This window comes from Macaca mulatta, chromosome 15 (genome assembly GCF_049350105.2).
Source record: "Macaca mulatta isolate MMU2019108-1 chromosome 15, T2T-MMU8v2.0, whole genome shotgun sequence".
NCBI classification, from domain to species: domain Eukaryota; kingdom Metazoa; phylum Chordata; class Mammalia; order Primates; family Cercopithecidae; genus Macaca; species Macaca mulatta.
In genome coordinates, this window is record NC_133420.1 from 35,686,436 (window position 1) to 35,706,498 (window position 20,063).

At 40.1% G+C, this 20,063-nt stretch overlaps 1 protein-coding gene across 1 annotated transcript; it reads left to right on the forward strand.

Moving 5' to 3' along the window:
- The first annotated feature begins 4,888 nt into the window (after window positions 1–4,888).
- On the forward strand, window positions 4,889–5,872 carry LOC700277 (olfactory receptor 1J1). The gene has a single exon (XM_001088657.5). The coding sequence runs from the start codon at window positions 4,889–4,891 to the stop codon at window positions 5,870–5,872; it is 984 nt and encodes a 327-aa protein (XP_001088657.4).
- The last annotated feature ends 14,191 nt before the right edge of the window (window positions 5,873–20,063 follow it).

The window sequence follows — 20,063 nt, forward strand, 5'->3', positions numbered from 1 at the left end:
TGGCCTTTTTCCTTCTGGACAATTGTGAGCAATTTTTTACAGCATCTATGGAGAAATACATCAAGAGAAGTAAATCTTCAATTTTATGAGAAATATTTAACAGATAAGTCAATTTAAACTGTTCAAATAGATGAACAATTTAAATTGATGAACCTTTTTATTTATGTTTAATTGACACACAATAATTGTATGTATTTATGGGGTACAGTGTGATGTTTTGATACATATATACATTGTATAATAAGTCACGTATCCATCATGTCATACATCTATCATTTCTTTGTGATGAAAGCATTCAAAATCCTCTCTTCCAACTCTTTTGAAATATACAATATTATTAACCATATTTACTCTACTGTACAGTAGAGCACCAGAACTTATTTCTCCTATCTAACTGTAACTTTGTAGCTGTTGAACAATTCCTTCCCATCTCTCATCCTGCCTACCCTCCCAGGCTCTGATAACCACTATTCTACTCTCTGTTTTTATGAGATCACCTTATTTAGAGTCCACATATAGTGAGATCATGCAGTAGGTATTTTTCTGTGTCAGAACTTATTTCACTTAACGTAATGTCCTCCAGGTTCATCCATGTTGCCGCACTGACGGGACTCTATTCCTTTTTATGTCAGAATAGTATTCCATTGTGTATATATACATTTTCTTTATCCATTTATCCACTGATGGACATTTATGTTGATTCTATATCTTGGCTATTGTGAATAGTGCTGCAATAAACATGCAGATATCGCTCCAAGTTACTGACTGTATTTCCTTTGAATATATACTCAGTAGTGAGATGGCTGGATCATATAGTAGTTCTAATTTTTTCAGAAATATCCATAGTGTTTTCCAAAATGACTATATAATTTATATTCCCACCAACCATGTATAAGTCTTCCCCTTTTTCCACATCCAGGCCAGCAGTTGGTTGTTTTTGTTTTTTGTTTTTTGTTTTTTGGGGTTTTTTTGTCTTTTTCATAATAACCATTCTATTTGCGGTGAGGTCATAGCTCATAGTGGTTTTAATTTGCATCTCCATAATAATTAGTAATCTGAGTGGTTTTCCACATACCTATTGGCCATTTGTATGTCTTCTTTTGAGAAATATGTATTCAGGTCTTTTGCCCATGTTAAAATTTGATTGTTTTTGTTTGTTTGCTTTTGCTATTAGGTGGTTTCATTTCCTTGTATATTCTGGAAATTAACTTGTCAGACACACAGTTCAAAAATATTTTCTTTCCTTCTGTAGGTTATCTTTTCACTCAGTTGATTGTTTCTTTTCCTGTGCAGAAGTTTTCTAGTTTGATATAATCTTATTTGTCTATTTTTGCTTTTGTCACCTGTGCTTTTGAGGTCTTATCAAAAAACTCCTTGTCTAAATTAATGTCTTGAAGTATTTCCCCTATGTTTTCTTCTAATAGTTTTACTGTTTGGGATTGTACAATTAAGTCCTTAATGCTCTTATAGTTTATTTTTATATATTGTAAAGGATAGGGGTCTAGCTTCATTGTTCTGCATGTGGGTATCCAGTTTTTCATCACCATTTTTTGAAGAGACTGTCCTTCCCAATTTAACTATCTAATAGCAATGTATGAGAGTTCCTTTTCTTCATATACTTGCCAATTCATGGTGTCTTCATGTATATTTTAAAAATTTCAGCAGTGCTATCTTACCATTGTTTTAGCTTTTATTTACTTTATCATTTTGAAAGTGGACTCCCCCACACACACTTAATATGTTTATTGGCCATTCAGACTTCATTTTCGGTGAGTTTCTAGTTTGTATTTTTTGCCATATTTTAATTAAGGTTGTCTTTTCCTTATTGAGCTTTTGTCTTTCCTTTATTGATTCATAGTTCTCTATGTGTCTGGAATACTACTGTTTTGTTGGTTTGTGGCAGTATGTATTCTCCCATCTGTGGCTTTGTGGTGTTGGTGGTTGCTGTTGTAATGAAACTTCATTTTAATGTTATCAGCCTTAACAGAACATTCATTTATCCTGTGTGCTTTGGGGATCTTGACTAAGAAATGTGCTTTACCATGAAAAATGAATGAGATCACGTCCTTTGCAGGGACATGGATGGAACCAAAGTCCATTATGCTTAGCAAACTAACACGGGAAAAGAAAACCAAATACTGCCTGTGCTCACTTGTAAGTGGGAGCTAAATGATGAGAACACATGGACACATAGAGGAGAAAAACCCACACTAGGGCCTTTCAGAGGATGGATGATGGGAGGAGCGAGAGGATCAGGAAAAATAACAAATGGGTACTAAGCTTAATACCTGGGCAATGAAATAATCTGAACAGCAAACACCCATGACACGAGTTTACCTATGTAACAAGCCTGCACTTATGCCCTTGAACATAAAAAAAAAGTTAGAAAGAAATATGTTTTACCCTAAGGTCATCAACATAATCTATAAAGTTTTCTAATTATGTGAGGTAGGGATATAGTATTATTTTTCCTTTATAGATAGCCGACTTCCTCAGCAGCATTTGTTGAACAGTTCTTCCTTTTTACTACTTTATCTTTTTAATGTACTTTTGTCAGTCTCATGGTCCTCATTACAAACATGTCTATTTCTAAGCGCTATATTTTTATTCATTGTTTTATTGGTTTATCCTTGTAAATATTTATTATTTGTTTTAATCGCTTGCAAATATTTATTATTTGTAAAAAGCTGTGATGTGTTATAGTGAATTCCTGCCTTCTCTTTTTATAAAAAAAGAGTACTTTGATAAGTATGATAAATATTGATGTGAGTTGAAAAATAAATCGCTTATAAGTTATTTCAGAGATGCTGAAAAAATAGAATTCCTGTTAAAATTACTTTTAGCTTTTAGACTGTATTTCTTTGAATGTGAGGCCATGTGGCAACTAAATAACATGGGGCCCCAGGATTGTTAGAGCAAAAGCTGGTTCTTGAACTAAGCCCAGTAAAAGTTTTTTAATAAAGCTGTTATAATAAATTTAACTAGATCTAACATTTTATTTGATCAACAAATTTATATAGAGTATGCATTAATTGGTTATGATAGATTCTAGGTCTAATCTTTCAAGAAAAAGAGAAAGGAACATGGAAACATGAAAAAGAATAGACCAAAGTAAGACATCCAGCTCATATCTTAACCTGAAGGATTATTTCCAAATATGTTGAGAAATTGTCTCATCCTTTTGGTACTGGTATTTAGCATAGAGTAACAGCAACTGACAGCCTTGCTAATATCTGAATTTATTATGATGTGATGTTTCCAAGTCTTTATTAATTTTTCCTAATTACACTATTAAATGTTTTAGAAGTGGAGTGATTAAAGACTGAATTTAAGTTGTGTTTAATGCCTCATTAGTCAGTACCTTTGATATATCTCAAGATCAAGCAGGAACTTCTAATATGGCATCTGATGTCATATAGAAATGAGATACCAAACAATAAAACAGAAAGGCTGAGAGACTGGAGGAGGAAATCCAAACTTATCAGCATTTTGCTTACTCTGGCTTGACACAGTCAATAAAATGCTTTGAAAGCCATACTGGGGAGAAGACAAATTCTGAGTGGAACAATGAGATTTCAGTAGCATGGAGAAATTGATGAGATGGCTGAAATCCACCAAATGTGAAATCTCACTTAGCCAGTGCTCCTTAGACAGACTGTGAGAGGAATTCACCGCTGGGGAAGAGACATTGTCACCTGTGGTTGAGCCTGGAGGAATATATATATGTTTTCATGCTACACATTGATATTTAAACATAGAATTACATATCTTACACTTAAACTTTAAAAAGATCAGAGAAATTAGGCCGGGCACAGTGGCTCACACCTGTAATCCCAGCACTCTGGCAGTCTGAGGTGGGTGGATCATGAGGTTAGGAATTCGACACCAGCCTCACCAACATGGTGAAACTCCGTCTCTACTAAAAATAAAAAATTAGCTGGGAGAACTGCTTGAATCCAGGAGGCAGATGCTGAGATCTTGCCACTGCACTCCAGCCTGGACAACATAGTGAGACTCTGTCTCAAACAACCAAAAAAAGATCAGAGCAATTAATGTATGGATCTGAAACTATAAGAAGGATTTTCTATCTTGTTGCTTACTTTGCATTATGATTTCTTTACCTGGACTTTCAATGGTACCACCCTCCCCACCTTCTAGAATAGTACATATATATCATGATAAAATGTGTGGGCATGTCCTTGGAAAAATCATTCAAAATAAATTGCTTTGTTGTCTTTTGGAGTAATTGTTTACATGGAAGTTTTTTTAATAAATAAAGTGTTATGTCTTAAAAAAAGATTCGGGGTCTATAAACAATGAATAAATTAGAAATAATCATGCATTGTGTAGACAAGCAGGGTATACAGAGTTAAATAGGTCATTACACACAAAATAAGTCAATGAGATTTCCAATGTCAAATAATTGCTTTGTTTCCACAGAAGAAACTATGGAGTCAAGCAACTTGGGTCCAAATCACAGCTTCTCCTCTTCCTATTGCTATGACTATAAGACTGTCTGTATTAGCTTTCACATCTAAAGAGTAGAAATAATAACAGTACCACCCAGCTCATATATTGAAGGCTATTGAATCAGTTACAATACATCAGTTATTGGAACAGTGTATTAAAAAACATTTAACAAACAACTTTTAGTCCTGTCATTTACAGAGACCAGATTCTGAAAGAAAGTAGCTATATCGACTAAACTTACATTTCTTTTTCAGCACATTTGCATCAAAATATGTGGCAAATGTAAGAAAATATGAAGACATTCCCTAAGTCAAAAGAACATCTCTATTATCCTATGCCACAGTTATCATTTCTTATTCCAAGACATATCATTTTTTTTTCCTTCAAATTTCCCTAGTGCCCTCCAGCTGATATAAACATGAGCCCTGAGAACCAAAGCAGTGTGTCCGAGTTCCTCCTCCTGGGCCTCCCCATCCAGCCAGAGCAGCAGGCCGTGTTCTTCACCCTGTTCCTGGGCATGTACCTGACCACAGTGCTGGGGAACCTGCTCATCATCCTGCTCATCCGGCTGGACTCTCACCTTCACAACCCCGTGTGCTTCTTCCTCAGCCACTTGGCCCTCACTGACGTCTACTTTTCATCTGTCACTGTCCCTAAGATGATGATGAACATGCAGACCCAGCACCTAGCTATCTTTTACAAGGGGTGCATTTCACAGACATATTTTTTCATATTCTTTGCTGACTTAGACAGTTTCCTTATCACTTCAATGGCGTATGACAGGTATGTGGCCATCTGTCACCCTCTACATTATGCCATCATCCTGGGTCAGAGTCAGCATGAGCTGGTGGCTGGGTCCTGGGTCATCGCTTGTGCATGTGCTCTTTTGCACACTCTCCTCCTGGCCTGGCTTTCCTTCTGTGCTGATCACATCATCCCTCACTTCTTCTGTGACCTTGGTGCCCTGCTCAAGTTGTCCTGCTCAGACACCTCCCTCAATCAGTTAGCAATCTTTACAGCAGGATTGACAGCCATTATGCTTCCATTCCTGTGTATCCTGGTTTCTTATGGTCACACTGCAGTCACCATCCTCCAGATTCCCTCTACTAATGGCATATGCAAAGCCTTGTCCACTGGTGGATCCCACCTCTCAGCAGTGACTCTCTATTATGGGACCATTATTGGTCTCTATTTTCTTCCCCCATCCAGCAACACTAATGACAAGAACATAATTGCTTCAGTGATATACACAGTAGTCACTCCCATGTTGAACCCCTTCATTTACAGTCTGAGAAATAAAGACATCAAGGGAGCCTTAAGAAAACTCTTGAGTAGGTCGGGCGCAGTGGCTCACGCCTGTAATCTCAGCACTTTGGGAGGCCGAGGCAGATGGATCACCTGAGATCAGGAGTTCGAGACCCGCCTGGCCAACATGGCGAAACCCAATCTCTACTAAAAATACAAAAGATTAGCCTGGCATAGTGGCACAAGCCTGTAGTCCCAGCTACTCGGGAGGCTGAGGAAGAAGAGTTACTTGAATCTGGGAGACGGAGGTTGCAGTGAGCCAAGATTGTGCCACTGAACTCCAGCCTGGATGACAGAGCAAGACTCTGTCTGAAAAAAGAAAGAAAAGAAAAAAAGAAAATTCTTGAGGAAAAAAAAACATTATTCTAACTGATACTTGCCTGTCTTTTTTTTTTTTTCCTTTTTTTTTATTATTATTATACTTTAAGTTCTAGGGTACATGTGCATAACGTGCAGGTTTGTTACATATGTATACTTGTGCCATGTTGGTGTGCTGCACCCATCAACTTGTCAGCACCCATCAACTCGTCATTTACATCAGGTATGACTCCCAATGCAATCACTCCCCCCTCCCCACTCCCCGTGATAGGCCCCGGTGTGTGATGTTCCCCTTCCCGAGTCCAAGTGATCTCACTGTTCAGTTCCCACCTATGAGTGAGAACATGTGGTGTTTGGTTTTCTGTTCTTGCGATAGTTTGCTGAGAATGATGGTTTCCAGCTGCATCCATGTCCCTACAAAGGACACAAACTCATCCTTTTTACTGGCTACATAGTATTCCATGGTGTATATGTGCCTGAAAGTGAGGGGGGAAATGGAATTAAGTTGGAAAACACTCTTCAGGATATCATCCAGGAGAACTTCCCCAACCTAGTAGGGCAGGCCAACATTCAAATTCAGGAAATACAGAGACTGGATTAAGAAAATGTGACAATGGGGTTTTCTAAATATACAATCATGTCATCTGCAAACAGGGACAATTTGACTTCTTCTTTTCCTAACTAAATACCCTTTATTTCTTTCTCTTGCCTGATTGCCCTAGCCAGAACTTCCAACACTATGTTGAATAAGAGTGGTGAGAGAGGGCATCCCTGTCTTGTGCTGGTTTTCAAAGGGAATTTTTCCAGTTTTTACCCATTCAGTATGATATTGGCTGTGGTTTTGTCATAAATAGCTCTTATTGTTTTGAGATACGTTCCATCAATACCGAATTTATTGAGCGTTTTTACCATGAAGGGCTGTTGAATTTTCTCAAAGGCCTTTTCTGCATCTATTGAGATAATCATGTAGTTTTTGTCTTTGGTTCTGTTTATATGCTGGATTACATTTATTGATTTGTGTATGTTGAACCAGCCTTGCGTCTCAGGGATGAAGCCCACTTGATCATGGTGGATAAGCTTTTTGATGTGCTGCTGGATCCGGTTTCCCAGTATTTTGGTGAGGATTTTTGCATCAATGTTCATCAGGGATATTGGTCTAAAATTCTCTTTTTTTGTTGTGTCTCTGCCAGGCTTTGGTATCAGGATGATGTTGGCCTCATAAAATGAGTTAGGGAGGATTCCCTCTTTTTCTATTGATTGGAATAGTTTCAGAAGGAATGGTACCAACTCCTCCTTGTACCTCTGGTAGAATTCAGCTGTGAATCCACCTGGTCCTGGATTTTTTGGTTGGTAGGCTATTAATTATTGCCTAAATTTCAGAGCCTGCTATTGGTCTATTCAGGGATTCAACTTCTTCCTGGTCTAGTCTTGGGAGAGTGTAAGTGTCCAGGAAATTATCCATTTCTTCTAGGTGTTCTAGTTTATTTGCGTAGAGGTGTTTATAGCATTCTCTGATGGTAGTTTGTATTTCTGTGGGGTCAGTGGTGATATCCTCTTTATCATTTTTTATTGCATCTATTTGATTCTTCTTTTTTTCTTTATTAGTCTTGCTAGTGGTCAATGAATTGTGTTCATCTTTTCAAAAAACCAACTCCTGGATTCATTGATTTTTTGGAGGGTTTTTTGTGTCTCTATCTCCTTCAGTTCTGCTCTGCTCTTAGTTATTTCTTGCCTTCTGCTAGCTTTTGAATGTGTTTGCTCTTGCTTCTCTAGTTCTTTTAATTGTGATGTTAGAGTGTCAATTTTAGATCTTTCCAGCTTTCTCTTGTGGGCATTTAGTGCTATAAATTTCCCTCTACACACTGCTTTAAATGTGTCCCAGAGATTCTGGTATGTTGTATCTTTGTTCTCATTGGTTTCAAAGAACATCTTTTTTCTGCCTTCATTTCGTTATGTACCCAGTAGTCATTCAGGAGCAGGTTATTCAGTTTCCATGTAGTTGAGCGGTTTTGATTGAGTTTCTTAGTCCTGAGTTCTAGTTTGATTGCACTGTGGTCTGAGAGACAGTTTGTTATAATTTCTGTTCTTGTACATTTGCTGAGGAGTGCTTTACTTCCAATTAGGTGGTCAATTTTGGAATAAGTGCGATGTGGTGCTGAGAAGAATGTATATTCTGTTGATTTGGGGTGGAGAGTTTTATAGATGTCTATTAGGTCTGCTTGCTGCAGAGATGAGTTCAATTCCTGGATATCCTTGTTAACTTTCTGTCTCGTTGATCTGTCTAATGTTGACAGTGGAGTGTTGAAGTCTCCCATTATTATTGTATGGGAGTCTAAGTCTCTTTGTAAGTCTCCAAGGACTTGCTTTATGAATCTGGGTGCTCCTGTATTGGGTGCATATATATTTAGGATAGTTAGCTCTTCCTATTGAATTGATCCCTTTACCATTATGTAATGGCCTTCTTTGTCTCTTTTGATCTTTGATGGTTGAAAGTCTGTTTTATCAGAGACTAGTATTGCAACCCCTGCTTTTTTTTGTTCTCCATTTGCTTGGTAGATCTTCCTCCATCCCTTTATTTTGAGCCTATGTGTGTCTCTGCATGTGAGATGGGTCTCCTGAATACAGCAAACGGATGGGTCTTGACTCTTTATCCAGTTTGCCAGTCTGTGTCTTTTAATTGGACCATTTAGTCCATTTTCATTTAAGGCTAATATTGTTATGTGTGAACTTGATCCTGTCATTATGATATTAACTGGTTATTTTGCTCGTTAGTTGATGCAGTTTCTTCCTAGCCTCGATGGTCTTTACATTTTGGCCTGTTTTTGCAATGGCTGGTACCGGTTGTTCCTTTCCATGTTTAGTGCTTCCTTCAGGGTCTCTTGTAAGGCAGGCCTGGTGGTGACAAATTCTCTAAGCATTTGCTTATCTGTAAAGGATTTTATTTCTCCTTCACTTATGAAACTTAGTTTGGCTGGATATGAAATTCTGGGTTGAAAATTCTTTAAGAATGTTGAATATTGGCCCCCACTCTCTTCTGGCTTGTAGAGTTTCTGCCGAGAGTTCTGCTGTTAGTCTGATGGGCTTCCCTTTGTGGATAACCCGACCTTTCTTTCTTGCTGCCCTTAAGATTTTTTCCTTCATTTCAACTTTGGTGAATCTGGCAATTATGTGTCTTGCAGTTGCTCTTCTCAAGGAGTATCTTTGTGGCATTCTCTGTATTTCCTGAATTTGAATGTTGGCCTTCCCTACTAGGTTGGGGAAGTTCTCCTGGATGATATCCTGAAGAGTGTTTTCCAACTTGATTCCATTTTCCCCCTCACTTTCAGGCACCCCAATCAGACGTAGATTTGGTCTTTTTACATAATCCCATACTTCTTGAAGGCTTTGTTCATTTCTTTTTCTTCTTTTTTCTTTTGGTTTATCTTTTCGCTTCATTTCATTCATTTGATCCTCAATCGCTGATACTCTTTCTTCCAGTTGATCAAGTCGGTTACTGAAGCTTGTGCATTTGTCACTTATTTCTCGTGTCATGGTTTTCATCTCTGTCAGTTCGTTTATGGCCTTCTCTGCATTAATTATTCTAGTTATCAATTCTTCCACTCTTTTTTCAAGATTTTTAGTTTCTTTGTGCTGGGTACGTAATTCCTCCTTTAGCTCTGAGAATTTTGATGGACTGAAGCCTTCTTCTCTCATCTCATCAAAGTCATTCTCCGTCCAGCTTTGATCCGTTGCTGGCGATGAGCTGCATTCCTTTGCAGGGGGAGATGCGCTCTTATTTTTTGAATTTCCAACTTTTCTGCCCTGCTTTTTCCCCATCTTTGTGGTTTTATCTGCCTCTGGTCTTTGATGATGGTGACGTACTGATGGGGTTTTGGTGTGGGTGTCCTTCCTGTTTGTTAGTTTTCCTTCTAACAGTCAGGACCCTCAGCTGTAGGTCTGTTGGAGATTGCTTGAGGTCCACTCCAGACCCTGTTTGCCTGGGCATCAGCAGTAGAGGCTGCAGAAGATAGAATATTGCTGAACAGTGGGTGTACCTGTCTGATTCTTGCTTTGGAAGCTTCCTCTCCGGGGTGTATTCCACCGTGTGAGGTGTGGTGTGTCGGTCTGCCCCTAGGGGGAGATGTCTCCCAGTTAGGCTACTCAGGGGTCAGGGACCCACTTGGGCAGGCAGTCTGTCCCTTCTCAGATCTCAACCTCCGTGTTGGGAGATCCACTGCTCTCTTCAAAGCTGTCAGACAGAGTCGTTTGCATCTGCAGAGGTTTCTGCTGCTGTTGTTGTTGTTGTTGTTGTTGTTGTTGTTGTTGTTGTTTAGCTGTGCCCTGTCCCCAGAGGTGGAGTCTACAGAGACTGGCAGGGCTCCTTGAGCTGCTATGAGCTCCACCCAGTTGGAGCTTCCCAGCCACTTTGTTTATCTACTTAAGCCTCAGCAATGGTGGGCGCCCCTCCCCCAGCCTCACTGCTGCCTTGTGGTTAGATCACAGACTGCTGTGCTAGCAATGAGGGAGGCTCCCTGGGCGTGTGACCCTCCCGGCCAGGTGTGGGATATAATCTCCTGGTGTGCCCATTTTCTAAGACCCTTAGTAAAGCGCAGTATTGGGGTGGGAGTTACCCAATTTTCCAGGTGTTGTGTGTTTCAGTTCCCCTGGCTAGGAAAAGGAATCCCCTTCCCCCTTGTGCTTCCCAGGTGAGGCGATGCCTCACCTGGCTTCAGGTCTCACTGATCGGGCTGCAGCAGCTGACCAGCACCGATTGTCTGGCAATCCCTAGTGAGATGAACCCAGTACCTCAGTTGAAAATGCAGAAATCACCTGTCTTCTGTGTCGCTCATGCTGGGAGCTGGAGACTGGAGTTGTTCCTATTTGGCCATCTTTCTCCACAGTCTTGCCTTTCTTTTAAAACATCTCATGTAACATTTTTCCTCGATAATAGAAAGATACAAATTATTGAAAATATATCTCACTTGTCTTCCTTCCACAGCTGTCACTCTGAAATGCTTTCCTGATACTATTCTTGCATCTGAGGGAATAGTAAAATAGGATATGTTTTATAGGACTTTATTTGTTCTTTTCTTGGGTAATGGAATTGGAAAATATTCTGAGCATGTTATGTCACTTTGGCTGTTATGAAAATGAAGCCATCACGGCTGACCTTTCCCAAATTTTAAACTTGTTATAAAATGTGTCTGGCCCTTCACACATCTGTTTCTTAGGAATTTTCCACTTTTGTGAAGATATGGCTCCTCTTTTCACCCAGGCACTAGATATCCAGGAAGTTGAAGCCCTTTCAGAAATTTTAGGAAAAACATATGACATTTCTCTCTCCTTACATAATAATTAACACACTTGCTTTCTTGTCCTTCCAGAATATAACCCACACTTCTTTTCTCCCCAAACACATACAGATGTTCAGTGACAAAATAAGTGTCACCTCAGTTCTCTCAGGGACTGATCTAAGAACTCAATATACCTTGAAATCATCTAACTTAATCCTGACAAAAACTCCAAAAGGTAAGTTTAAAAAACTCAGGCTCTAAAAGGGGAAGAACACCCCAAGATCACATAGTTCGTGAAAGGAAGACTTGAATCTTGGCATCTGATTCCAGAGTGACTCAGTGTAGCAAAGACTATAATAGTTTATGTGGAACACTGTGTGGGTTTGAGGAGTAATAATTAGCTCAGCCTGATGGAAGAGGATATAAACAACTTCCCAGAGAAGGTGTTTCTTTACCTGAATCTTACCAGATGAGAACTATCCAGACACACAAGATTTTATCTTGTTCTGATGACCACAGGAAGAGGGAGTAGTATGTGTCAGGATATTAAACTGGAAGTTTTAACTGAGGCACCAAGTCCTGGGAGACAACAGATACTAAAGTGAGTTGCGACACACAAAATGAAGATATTTATAAGAAATAATAATAATAATCAATATGGTAACACAAGCCTCTCAATCTAATGTGGATCTAAAAAGAACTGAGAGCTGGAGATAAGAGAGCTGGAGATAAGATAAGATAAGAAAACTCTCTGAGTTTTCTTTCAGAGAAAGCTGCATACTGAACCCCAAATCCTCCTAACAGGGAGAGGGGTGTTTTTCTCTTTATCTCAAGATTAATGGAAGAAGCTTCAACAGAACCACTTAGCAAGTTTTATATATATCCCTTGCTTTTATGAGAGAAAGAGCAATAGAAAAGAAGAAATGTGAAGGGAGAGAGATAAAGAAAATGATGAAATTATGTTTAGGGAATGCTTTCACTTCTTTTCATGGTAAGGCAATAAAATAACTGGGGATCCCAGTACCTGGTAGTGGACAGTGAGCCAGGTAGGCCCCACAGTGGTGCTGTCCCCATGCCTAACCCTGCCTCTGGTCCCACCCTCCAACCCCTATCTCCTAGCCAGGCCCTGCCCCAACCGTCCCTGCCATGCTGGATGGAGGAGGATGTAGCTGCTCCTTGTCTGCCTATTGTCCTGCCAAGTGTTCACCTAGGGGAAAAAAAAAGGCATTAGAGAAATGTCCAAATATGTTGAGTTTATTCAAGAATGAGAAATGAGGATTATAACCCAAGGTGCACAAAATGACAAGCCACCAGTGCATCTGGTGAGGGCAGAGTAAAGGAAAGCTCTCACTGGCAAGAAGGAAGAGGTTTGTGTCAGCCGCTTAGACATGGAATCCACTGGCTCCAGAGGCTCAAAGCTAAAGTTGTCATCAGTTCATTGGTGAAAACGCTGTTACTGCACAAATGGCTATCTGAGAGCATGTTGTCTGAATTACTGCAGTCCTAAAGAATGTCTAGTGATAAATCTTGTCATAGAAACATATGTATATGTGTGAAACGTGCAAGCTGTGCAAAGCAGACAATGCACAGAGATGTCTTCTGGAGTTCTTAGAAAGTTCTTGGAAATAGTTCTTATCTCAGACATGTAAGCATGAGCCCCCTCTCATTCATACCTTCCCAGCCCTATTTTTTCTAGGTGTGACAAAAGTTATTTCATCCTGATATTGGCAACTTTCACATTTCCCTCTTTTGATAACAATTTTTCTCTAAAAATATCATTCATCAACTAGCCTGTAGCCTGGTTTGAATTGTCCGTTGGTGCTGGGATAGACCTGTTGTAGTTAGTTGATCTCATCCCACATCAGGCGGAGGTGATAAACATCTGGAAGTCAGTCTCAAGACCCTTTTAGCCAAATTTGAGCAAGAAGGAGGCCAGAATGTGAAATTCTTAGGCTTATCTCATCTGGATTTCATCATTAAATTTAATTTTGTCTGTTCCATGGGCATTGACTATCATCTCAAATTACTGGGCCAACATTATTTTGTCAGGAGTTGTACTTCTGCAAAGATTTAACAGACAACAGTTACATAGGTTAAAAAGGAAAATACAGAGCAAAAACAGCCGCAATATGATGAGTCCAATTTGCATGATGCTTTTGAGCCATGAACAAAGGCAACCCACTAAATAGATAAAATGACCCCAGAGAAATGGGTGAGACTTGTAGCCAGATGGACTTGTTCTTTTAGTTTATGTAACTGAGCTTCAACTTATCTGGAGGAGTTAACCTGGGTACAACATGCAGTATTAACAATCGCATAGATACCACCTTGCTCAGCTAACAGATAATCAAGAGCAATTCTGTCAACACTACTCTGGCAAGAGAAGCCAATGAATGCTATTGTATACTTGCAGTGAAGTCTGCAAGAATTCCTAGGGTAGCAAATCAATCTTTACCATTTCTTCATTAGTGGCTATATCATACCATTATACAAAAGATCTGACAAAGGAAGCAATCCAGAGTCCCATGCCCACCTGGTAACTCATGTTTAACCCTTTGATAAAATAAGAGGGGCATGACCAGTTTCAGATCTATTATGCATTGACAACAGAGAAACAAAACATCCCAACACACATTAGCCTCCCATTGCCCAAGTGTCTAAATATCTAGAGGCCCATATTGACATATCCCACCCACAAAACTAAATATATCTGATAAGAAAACAAAGAATTATTCCATATGTAAATTTTCTGTGTATGGCAGGATTAAACCAGGGATCAGTTATATTACTATAAACTGCTAACGGCCCTTCCTCTTAAAATCAGTCCCAACAAGTTTTCTTACATATTGTAAAGAGACCCAAGGAATACTTTAAGAGAGATGATTCATTCCACATCTCTAGGGCCCAACTAGGAGACCATTGTTTTGAGTAGTTAAGACAGGGGACAGGAGTAGAAGGTGAATGAGAAAGTTTAACCTTATAGGACGGTCCCATGATACACTTTGTACAGGAGGTTAGAGCTGAGATGTTAGCAAAATTTGTTACAGATTGTACTAAAAGATCACTAGAGTCATGAACAGATCAGGATTCCTTATGACAGATCCAACAATCAGTAAGTTTTCTCCTGTAGCAACAGACTGGGAAATGTGGACAGGCATATCGTCTTCCAGGGGGAAAAAAATGGATAAGATAAAATAAGAATTAGAAATAAGGAAAGGGTATACAGAAGTCATCCAAACATCTTGGGAGAAACAGATGCCATCTGCTTCAAATCTTAGAAATTTTTAGTTTTATAAACTAAGTTCAATTCTTAGAAATTTTTAGTGTTAATTCATTGACAGGAGTGCAGGTCCACTGAGGAGTGATGTTTTCCTTAGATAAGATACATATATCCAAGAATCAATTCCTTTAAGCTTGGCAGCACAAGGGTTGGTTAACAGGACTGGAAATTGGCCTCTCAGTGAGGTTGGATGGAGTCTTTTTAAATGTCTTTTCAAATAGACAAAATCTCCTGATTGTAAATTATGATGTTTTAGGTCTTCATCTCCTGGGGATGCACGGTGGAAAGACTGTTTTACCAGAGCATGATTTTTATCCATAGCCTTGATTATACCTTTATAATATTGAAGCATTTCACCTTTTATGAACTCTGGGTCTTTGAAGTTGGGGCCAAATGCGTGGGGTGCCCAGTAATAATTGTGAATTGTGAGATCTTATGTATTCCAAAGAGAGACCTTTTAGTTCTGAAGCACTATAGGCAGGGCTTTTGGCCACGGTAAGCATAAGGTTTCTACAAAATTTGCCAGTTGGGTCTTAAGAGTACTGTTGGCGCATTTCAACTAGTCCAGAGGGCTGGAGATGATAAGCACAATTAAAGTGCTGTAAGATTGGCCAGATAGCCCACATTTGTATTATAACTTGTTCTGTAAAATTAGTTCCTCAGTTGCTGGGAGCTCAAGAGAGGAACTCAAGAGAGGCCATCAGTTGCTGGGAGCTTAGGACAGGAGCTCAAGTGAGGCTCTGGTATGGATTATCTTTTCTAACAGGACTTTATGGCTAATGTCGTGGCTTGTCTTCAGAGGAATGCTTCAATCCAGTGGGAGAACATGCAGATCAAGACTAACACATATTTGTATCCGTGCAAGGGAGGGAGCTGGATATAATCCAACTTTGAATGGCCCATTAGGGAGGTTAAAATGTCCAGGGTTATGCACCCCAGATTCCCAGGACTGGATTTAGGGAATGTAGGGCAGAGTAAAATAAGTATTTTTGACTGCTTTATTGATGGTACTCGACCAGTATTGTTTTATAGAAGTAAACATATTTTATGTAGTCCAGTGGCTTAAGTTATGTACAGTAGTAAACAATGGAAATTTCATGGAGATTGGCAGGACAGGTTTGTTTATTCGGCCCAAATCAAAGTATATCTTTATCAGTGAATCAGCATCCACTATTTTCCAATTTTTTGGGGGGGCCCCAGGTGCCCAATTCTGTGCTTCTTTAGCAATTGTTTCAGAATTATTTGGGGGGAACTTTTCTAGTCGGGCCATGATAGAAATTTGATCAGTAGGATATTTTAAGGATAGCATTCTTTGCTGCATTATCAGCAAACTGATTTTCCCTAGATTCCATAGTGTCTAATTTTGAAACGCCAGAGACTTTGATCATGGTTAGGGCATCAGGTAACTGTATAGCATCTAATAATTCTTGCACATAAGGGCCATTCTTTATTTTGTTTCCATTGGAAGTGAGGAAACCTCTTTACTTCTAAACCATATCAAAATTATGAACAACTCCAAAGGCTTACTGTATTAGTCCATTTTCATGCTGCTGATAAAGACATGCCTGAGACTGGGAAGAAAAAGAGGTTTAATTGGACTTACAATTCCACATGGCTGAGGAGGTCTCAGAATCACAGTAGGAGGCAAAAGGTACTTCTTACATGGCAGCAGCAAGAGAAGATGAGGAAGATGAGAAAGCAGAAAGCCCTAATAAAACCATTAGATCTCATGAGACTTATTCACTACCATGAGAACAGTATGGGAGAAACAGCCCCCATGATTCAAATTATTTCCCACTGGGTCCCTCCCACAACACATGGGAATTATGGGAGACACAATTCAAGTTGAGATTTGGGAGGGGACACAGAGCCAAACCATATTATTCCACCCCTGAACCCTCCAAATCTCATGTCCTCACATTTCAAAACCAATCAACCCTTCCCAACAGTCCCTCAAAGTTTAACTCTTTTCAGCATTAACCCAAAAGCCCACAGTCCAAAGTCTCATCTGAAACAAGGCAAGTCCCTCCTTCCTATGAGCCTGTAAAATCAAAAGCAAGCTGGTTACTTCCTAGACAGAATGGGGGTACGGGTATTGGATAGATACAGCCATTCCAAATGGGAGAAATTGGCCAAAACAAAGGGGTACAGGCTCCATGCAAGTCTGAATCAAGCAGGGCAGTGAAATCTTAAAGCTGAAAAATGATCTCCTTTGCCCCCAGGTCTCACATCCAGGTCATGCTGATGTAAGAGGTGGGTTCCCATAAGTCTTGGGCAGCTCCACCTCTGTGGCTTTGCAGAGTACAGCCTCCCTCTCAGCTGCTTTCACAGGCTGGCATTGAGTGTCTGTGGCTTTTCCAGGCACCTGGTGAAAGCTGTGGGTGGCTCTACAATTCTGCGGTCTGGGGGACAGTGGCCCTCTTCTCACAGTCCCACTAGGACAATGTCAAAGCCATTCAAAAACAGTGCCCCAGTAGGGACTCTGTGGGGGCTCCAACCCCACATTTCCCTTCTGCACTGCCCTAGCAAAGGTTCTGCATGAGATCCCCGCACCTGCATCAAACTTCTGCCTGGGCATCCAGGTGTTTCCTAGATCTGAAATCTAGGAAGAGGTTCCCAAACCTCAATTCTTGACTTCTGTGCACCCACAGGCTCAACGCCACATGGAAGCTGCCAAGGCTCGAAGCTTGCACCATCTGAAGTCATAGCCTAAGCTCTACATTGGCCCCTTTCAGCTAGCAGGAGGGGCTAGGACGCAGGACACCAAGTCCCTAGACTGCACACAGCATGGGAACCCTGGGCCCTGCCCACAAAACCATTTTTCACTCCTAGACCTCCAGGTCTGTGATGACAGAGGCTGCTGCAAAGGTCTCTGATATGCCCTGGAGAAGCTTTCCCCCTTGTCTTGGAGATTAACATTCAGCTGCTCATTATTTATGCAAATATCTGCAGCTGGCTTGAATTTCTCCTCAGAAGGTAAAATTTTCTTTTCTATCACATTGTCAGGCTGCAAATGTTTCCAAACTTTTATGCTCTGCTTCCTTTTTAAAACTGAATGCCTTTTAAAACACCCAAGTCACCTCTTGAGTGCTTTGCTGCTTAGAAATTTCTTCTGCCAGATACCCTAAATCATCTCTCTCAAGTTCAAAGTTCCACAAATCTCTAGGGCAGAGGCAAAATGCCACCAGTCTCTTTACAAAAACATAACAAGAGTCATCTTTGCTCCAGTTCCCAACGAGCTACTCATCTCCATCTGAGACTACCTCAGCCTGGATTTCATTGTCCATATCATTATCAATATTTTTGTCAAAGCCATTCAACAAGTATCTAGGGAGTTTCAAACTTTCCCACATTTTCCTGTCTTCTTCTGAGCCCTCCAAATTGTTCTAACTTCTGCCTGTTGCCAAGTTCTAAAGTCGCTTCCACATTTTTGGGTATCTTTTCAGCAGTGCCCTACTTCCAGTATCAATTTACTATATTAGTCCATTTCCATGCAACTGATAAACACAGACCCAAGACTGGGAAGAAAAAGAAGTTTAATTATACTTACAGATCCCCATGACTGGGTAGGCCTCAGAATCATGGTGAGAGGTGAAAGGCACTTCTTACATGGTGGTGGCAAGAGAAAATGAGGAAGATGCAAAAGCAGAAACCCCTGATAAAACCATCAGCTCTCATGAGACTTACTCACTACCATAAGAACAGTATGGAGGAAACTGCCCTCATGATTTAAATTATCTACCACTGGGTCCCTCCCACAACACATGGGAATTCAATATGAAATTTGGGTGGGGACACAGAGCCAAACCATATCACTTACCTGCTGCTTACATAACCATTGTCTTTTCTTTAGCAAGGATTCAAGCTCGAGTGAGGGCAAACAGCCTGCCGGGCTGAAGTAGCTAGTAGTAAAGGAGCTGCTTTTACAGTCTCAAAGGAAGTCATGACTGCACAGCCTGCACAATACTTGCCGGAGTCATTCTTGTGAGCTATCTGTAAACCAGGACAACTCAGCATTGTCCACGGGAATCGCTCCGAAGGAATTAAAAGCTGGCCTGTCCTAATACCATAAAAACTCTAGGAGAAAACCTAGGTAATACCATTCAGGACATAGGCATGGGCAAGGACTTCATGTCTAAAACACCAAAAGCAATGGCAACAAAAGCCAAAATTGACAAATGGGATCTAATTAAACTAAAGAGTTTCTGCACAGCAAAAGAAACTACCATCAGAGTGAACAGGCAACCTACAGAATGGGAGAAAATTTTTGCAATCTACTCATCAGACAAAGGGCTAATATCCAGAACCTACAAAGAACTCAAACAAATTTACAAGAAAAAAACAAACAACCCCATCACAAAGTGGGCAAAGGATATGAACAGACACTTCTCAAAAGAAGACATTCATACAGCCAACAGACACATGAAAAAATGCTCATCATCACTGGCCATCAAAGAAATGCAAATCAAAACCACAATGAGATACCATCTCACACCAGTTAGAATGGCGATCATTAAAAAGTCAGGAAACAACAGGTGCTGGAGAGGATGTGGAGAAATAGGAACACTTTTACACTGTTGGTAGGATTGTAAACTAGTTCAACCATTATGGAAAACAGTATGACAATTCCTCAAGGATCTAGAACTAGAAGTACCATATGACCCAGCCATCCCATTACTGGGTATATACCCAAAGGATTATAAATCATGCTGCTATAAAGACACATGCACACGTATGTTTATTGCAGCACTATTCACAATAGCAAAGACTTGGAATCAACCCAAATGTCCATCAGTGACAGACTGGATTAAGAAAATGTGGCACATATGCACCATGGAATACTATGCAGCCATAAAAATGGATGAGTTTGTGTCCTTTGTAGGGACATGGATGCAGCTGGAAACCATCATTCTTAGCAAACTATTGCAAGAACAGAAAACCAAACACTGCATGTTCTCACTCGTAGGTGGGAACTGAACAATGAGATCACTTGGACTCGGGAAAGGGAACATCACACACTGGGGCCTATCATGGGGAGGGGGTAGGGGAGAGGGATTGCATTGGGAGTTATACCTGATGTAAATGATGAGTTGATGGGTGCTGACGGGTTGATGGGTGCAGCACACCAACATGGCACAAGTATACATATGTAACAAACCTGCACCTTATGCACATGTACCCTAGAACTTAAAGTATAATAATAATAAAAAATTTAAAAAATAAAAAATAAAAAAATAAAAGCTAGTCTGTCAGAGTTAAGCAGTCACGTGGTGTTTCATCTGAAGGAAAGGTCCAGAGAGCCACAGGGTTAAGGTTATTGGAGCATGATTGAATAATATGATGAATAGTAAATAGGAGAGGCTCATAGGAGGTTAACCAGCTAGCAGAAAAATGCTGAGTGTGATGACAGTATAAAA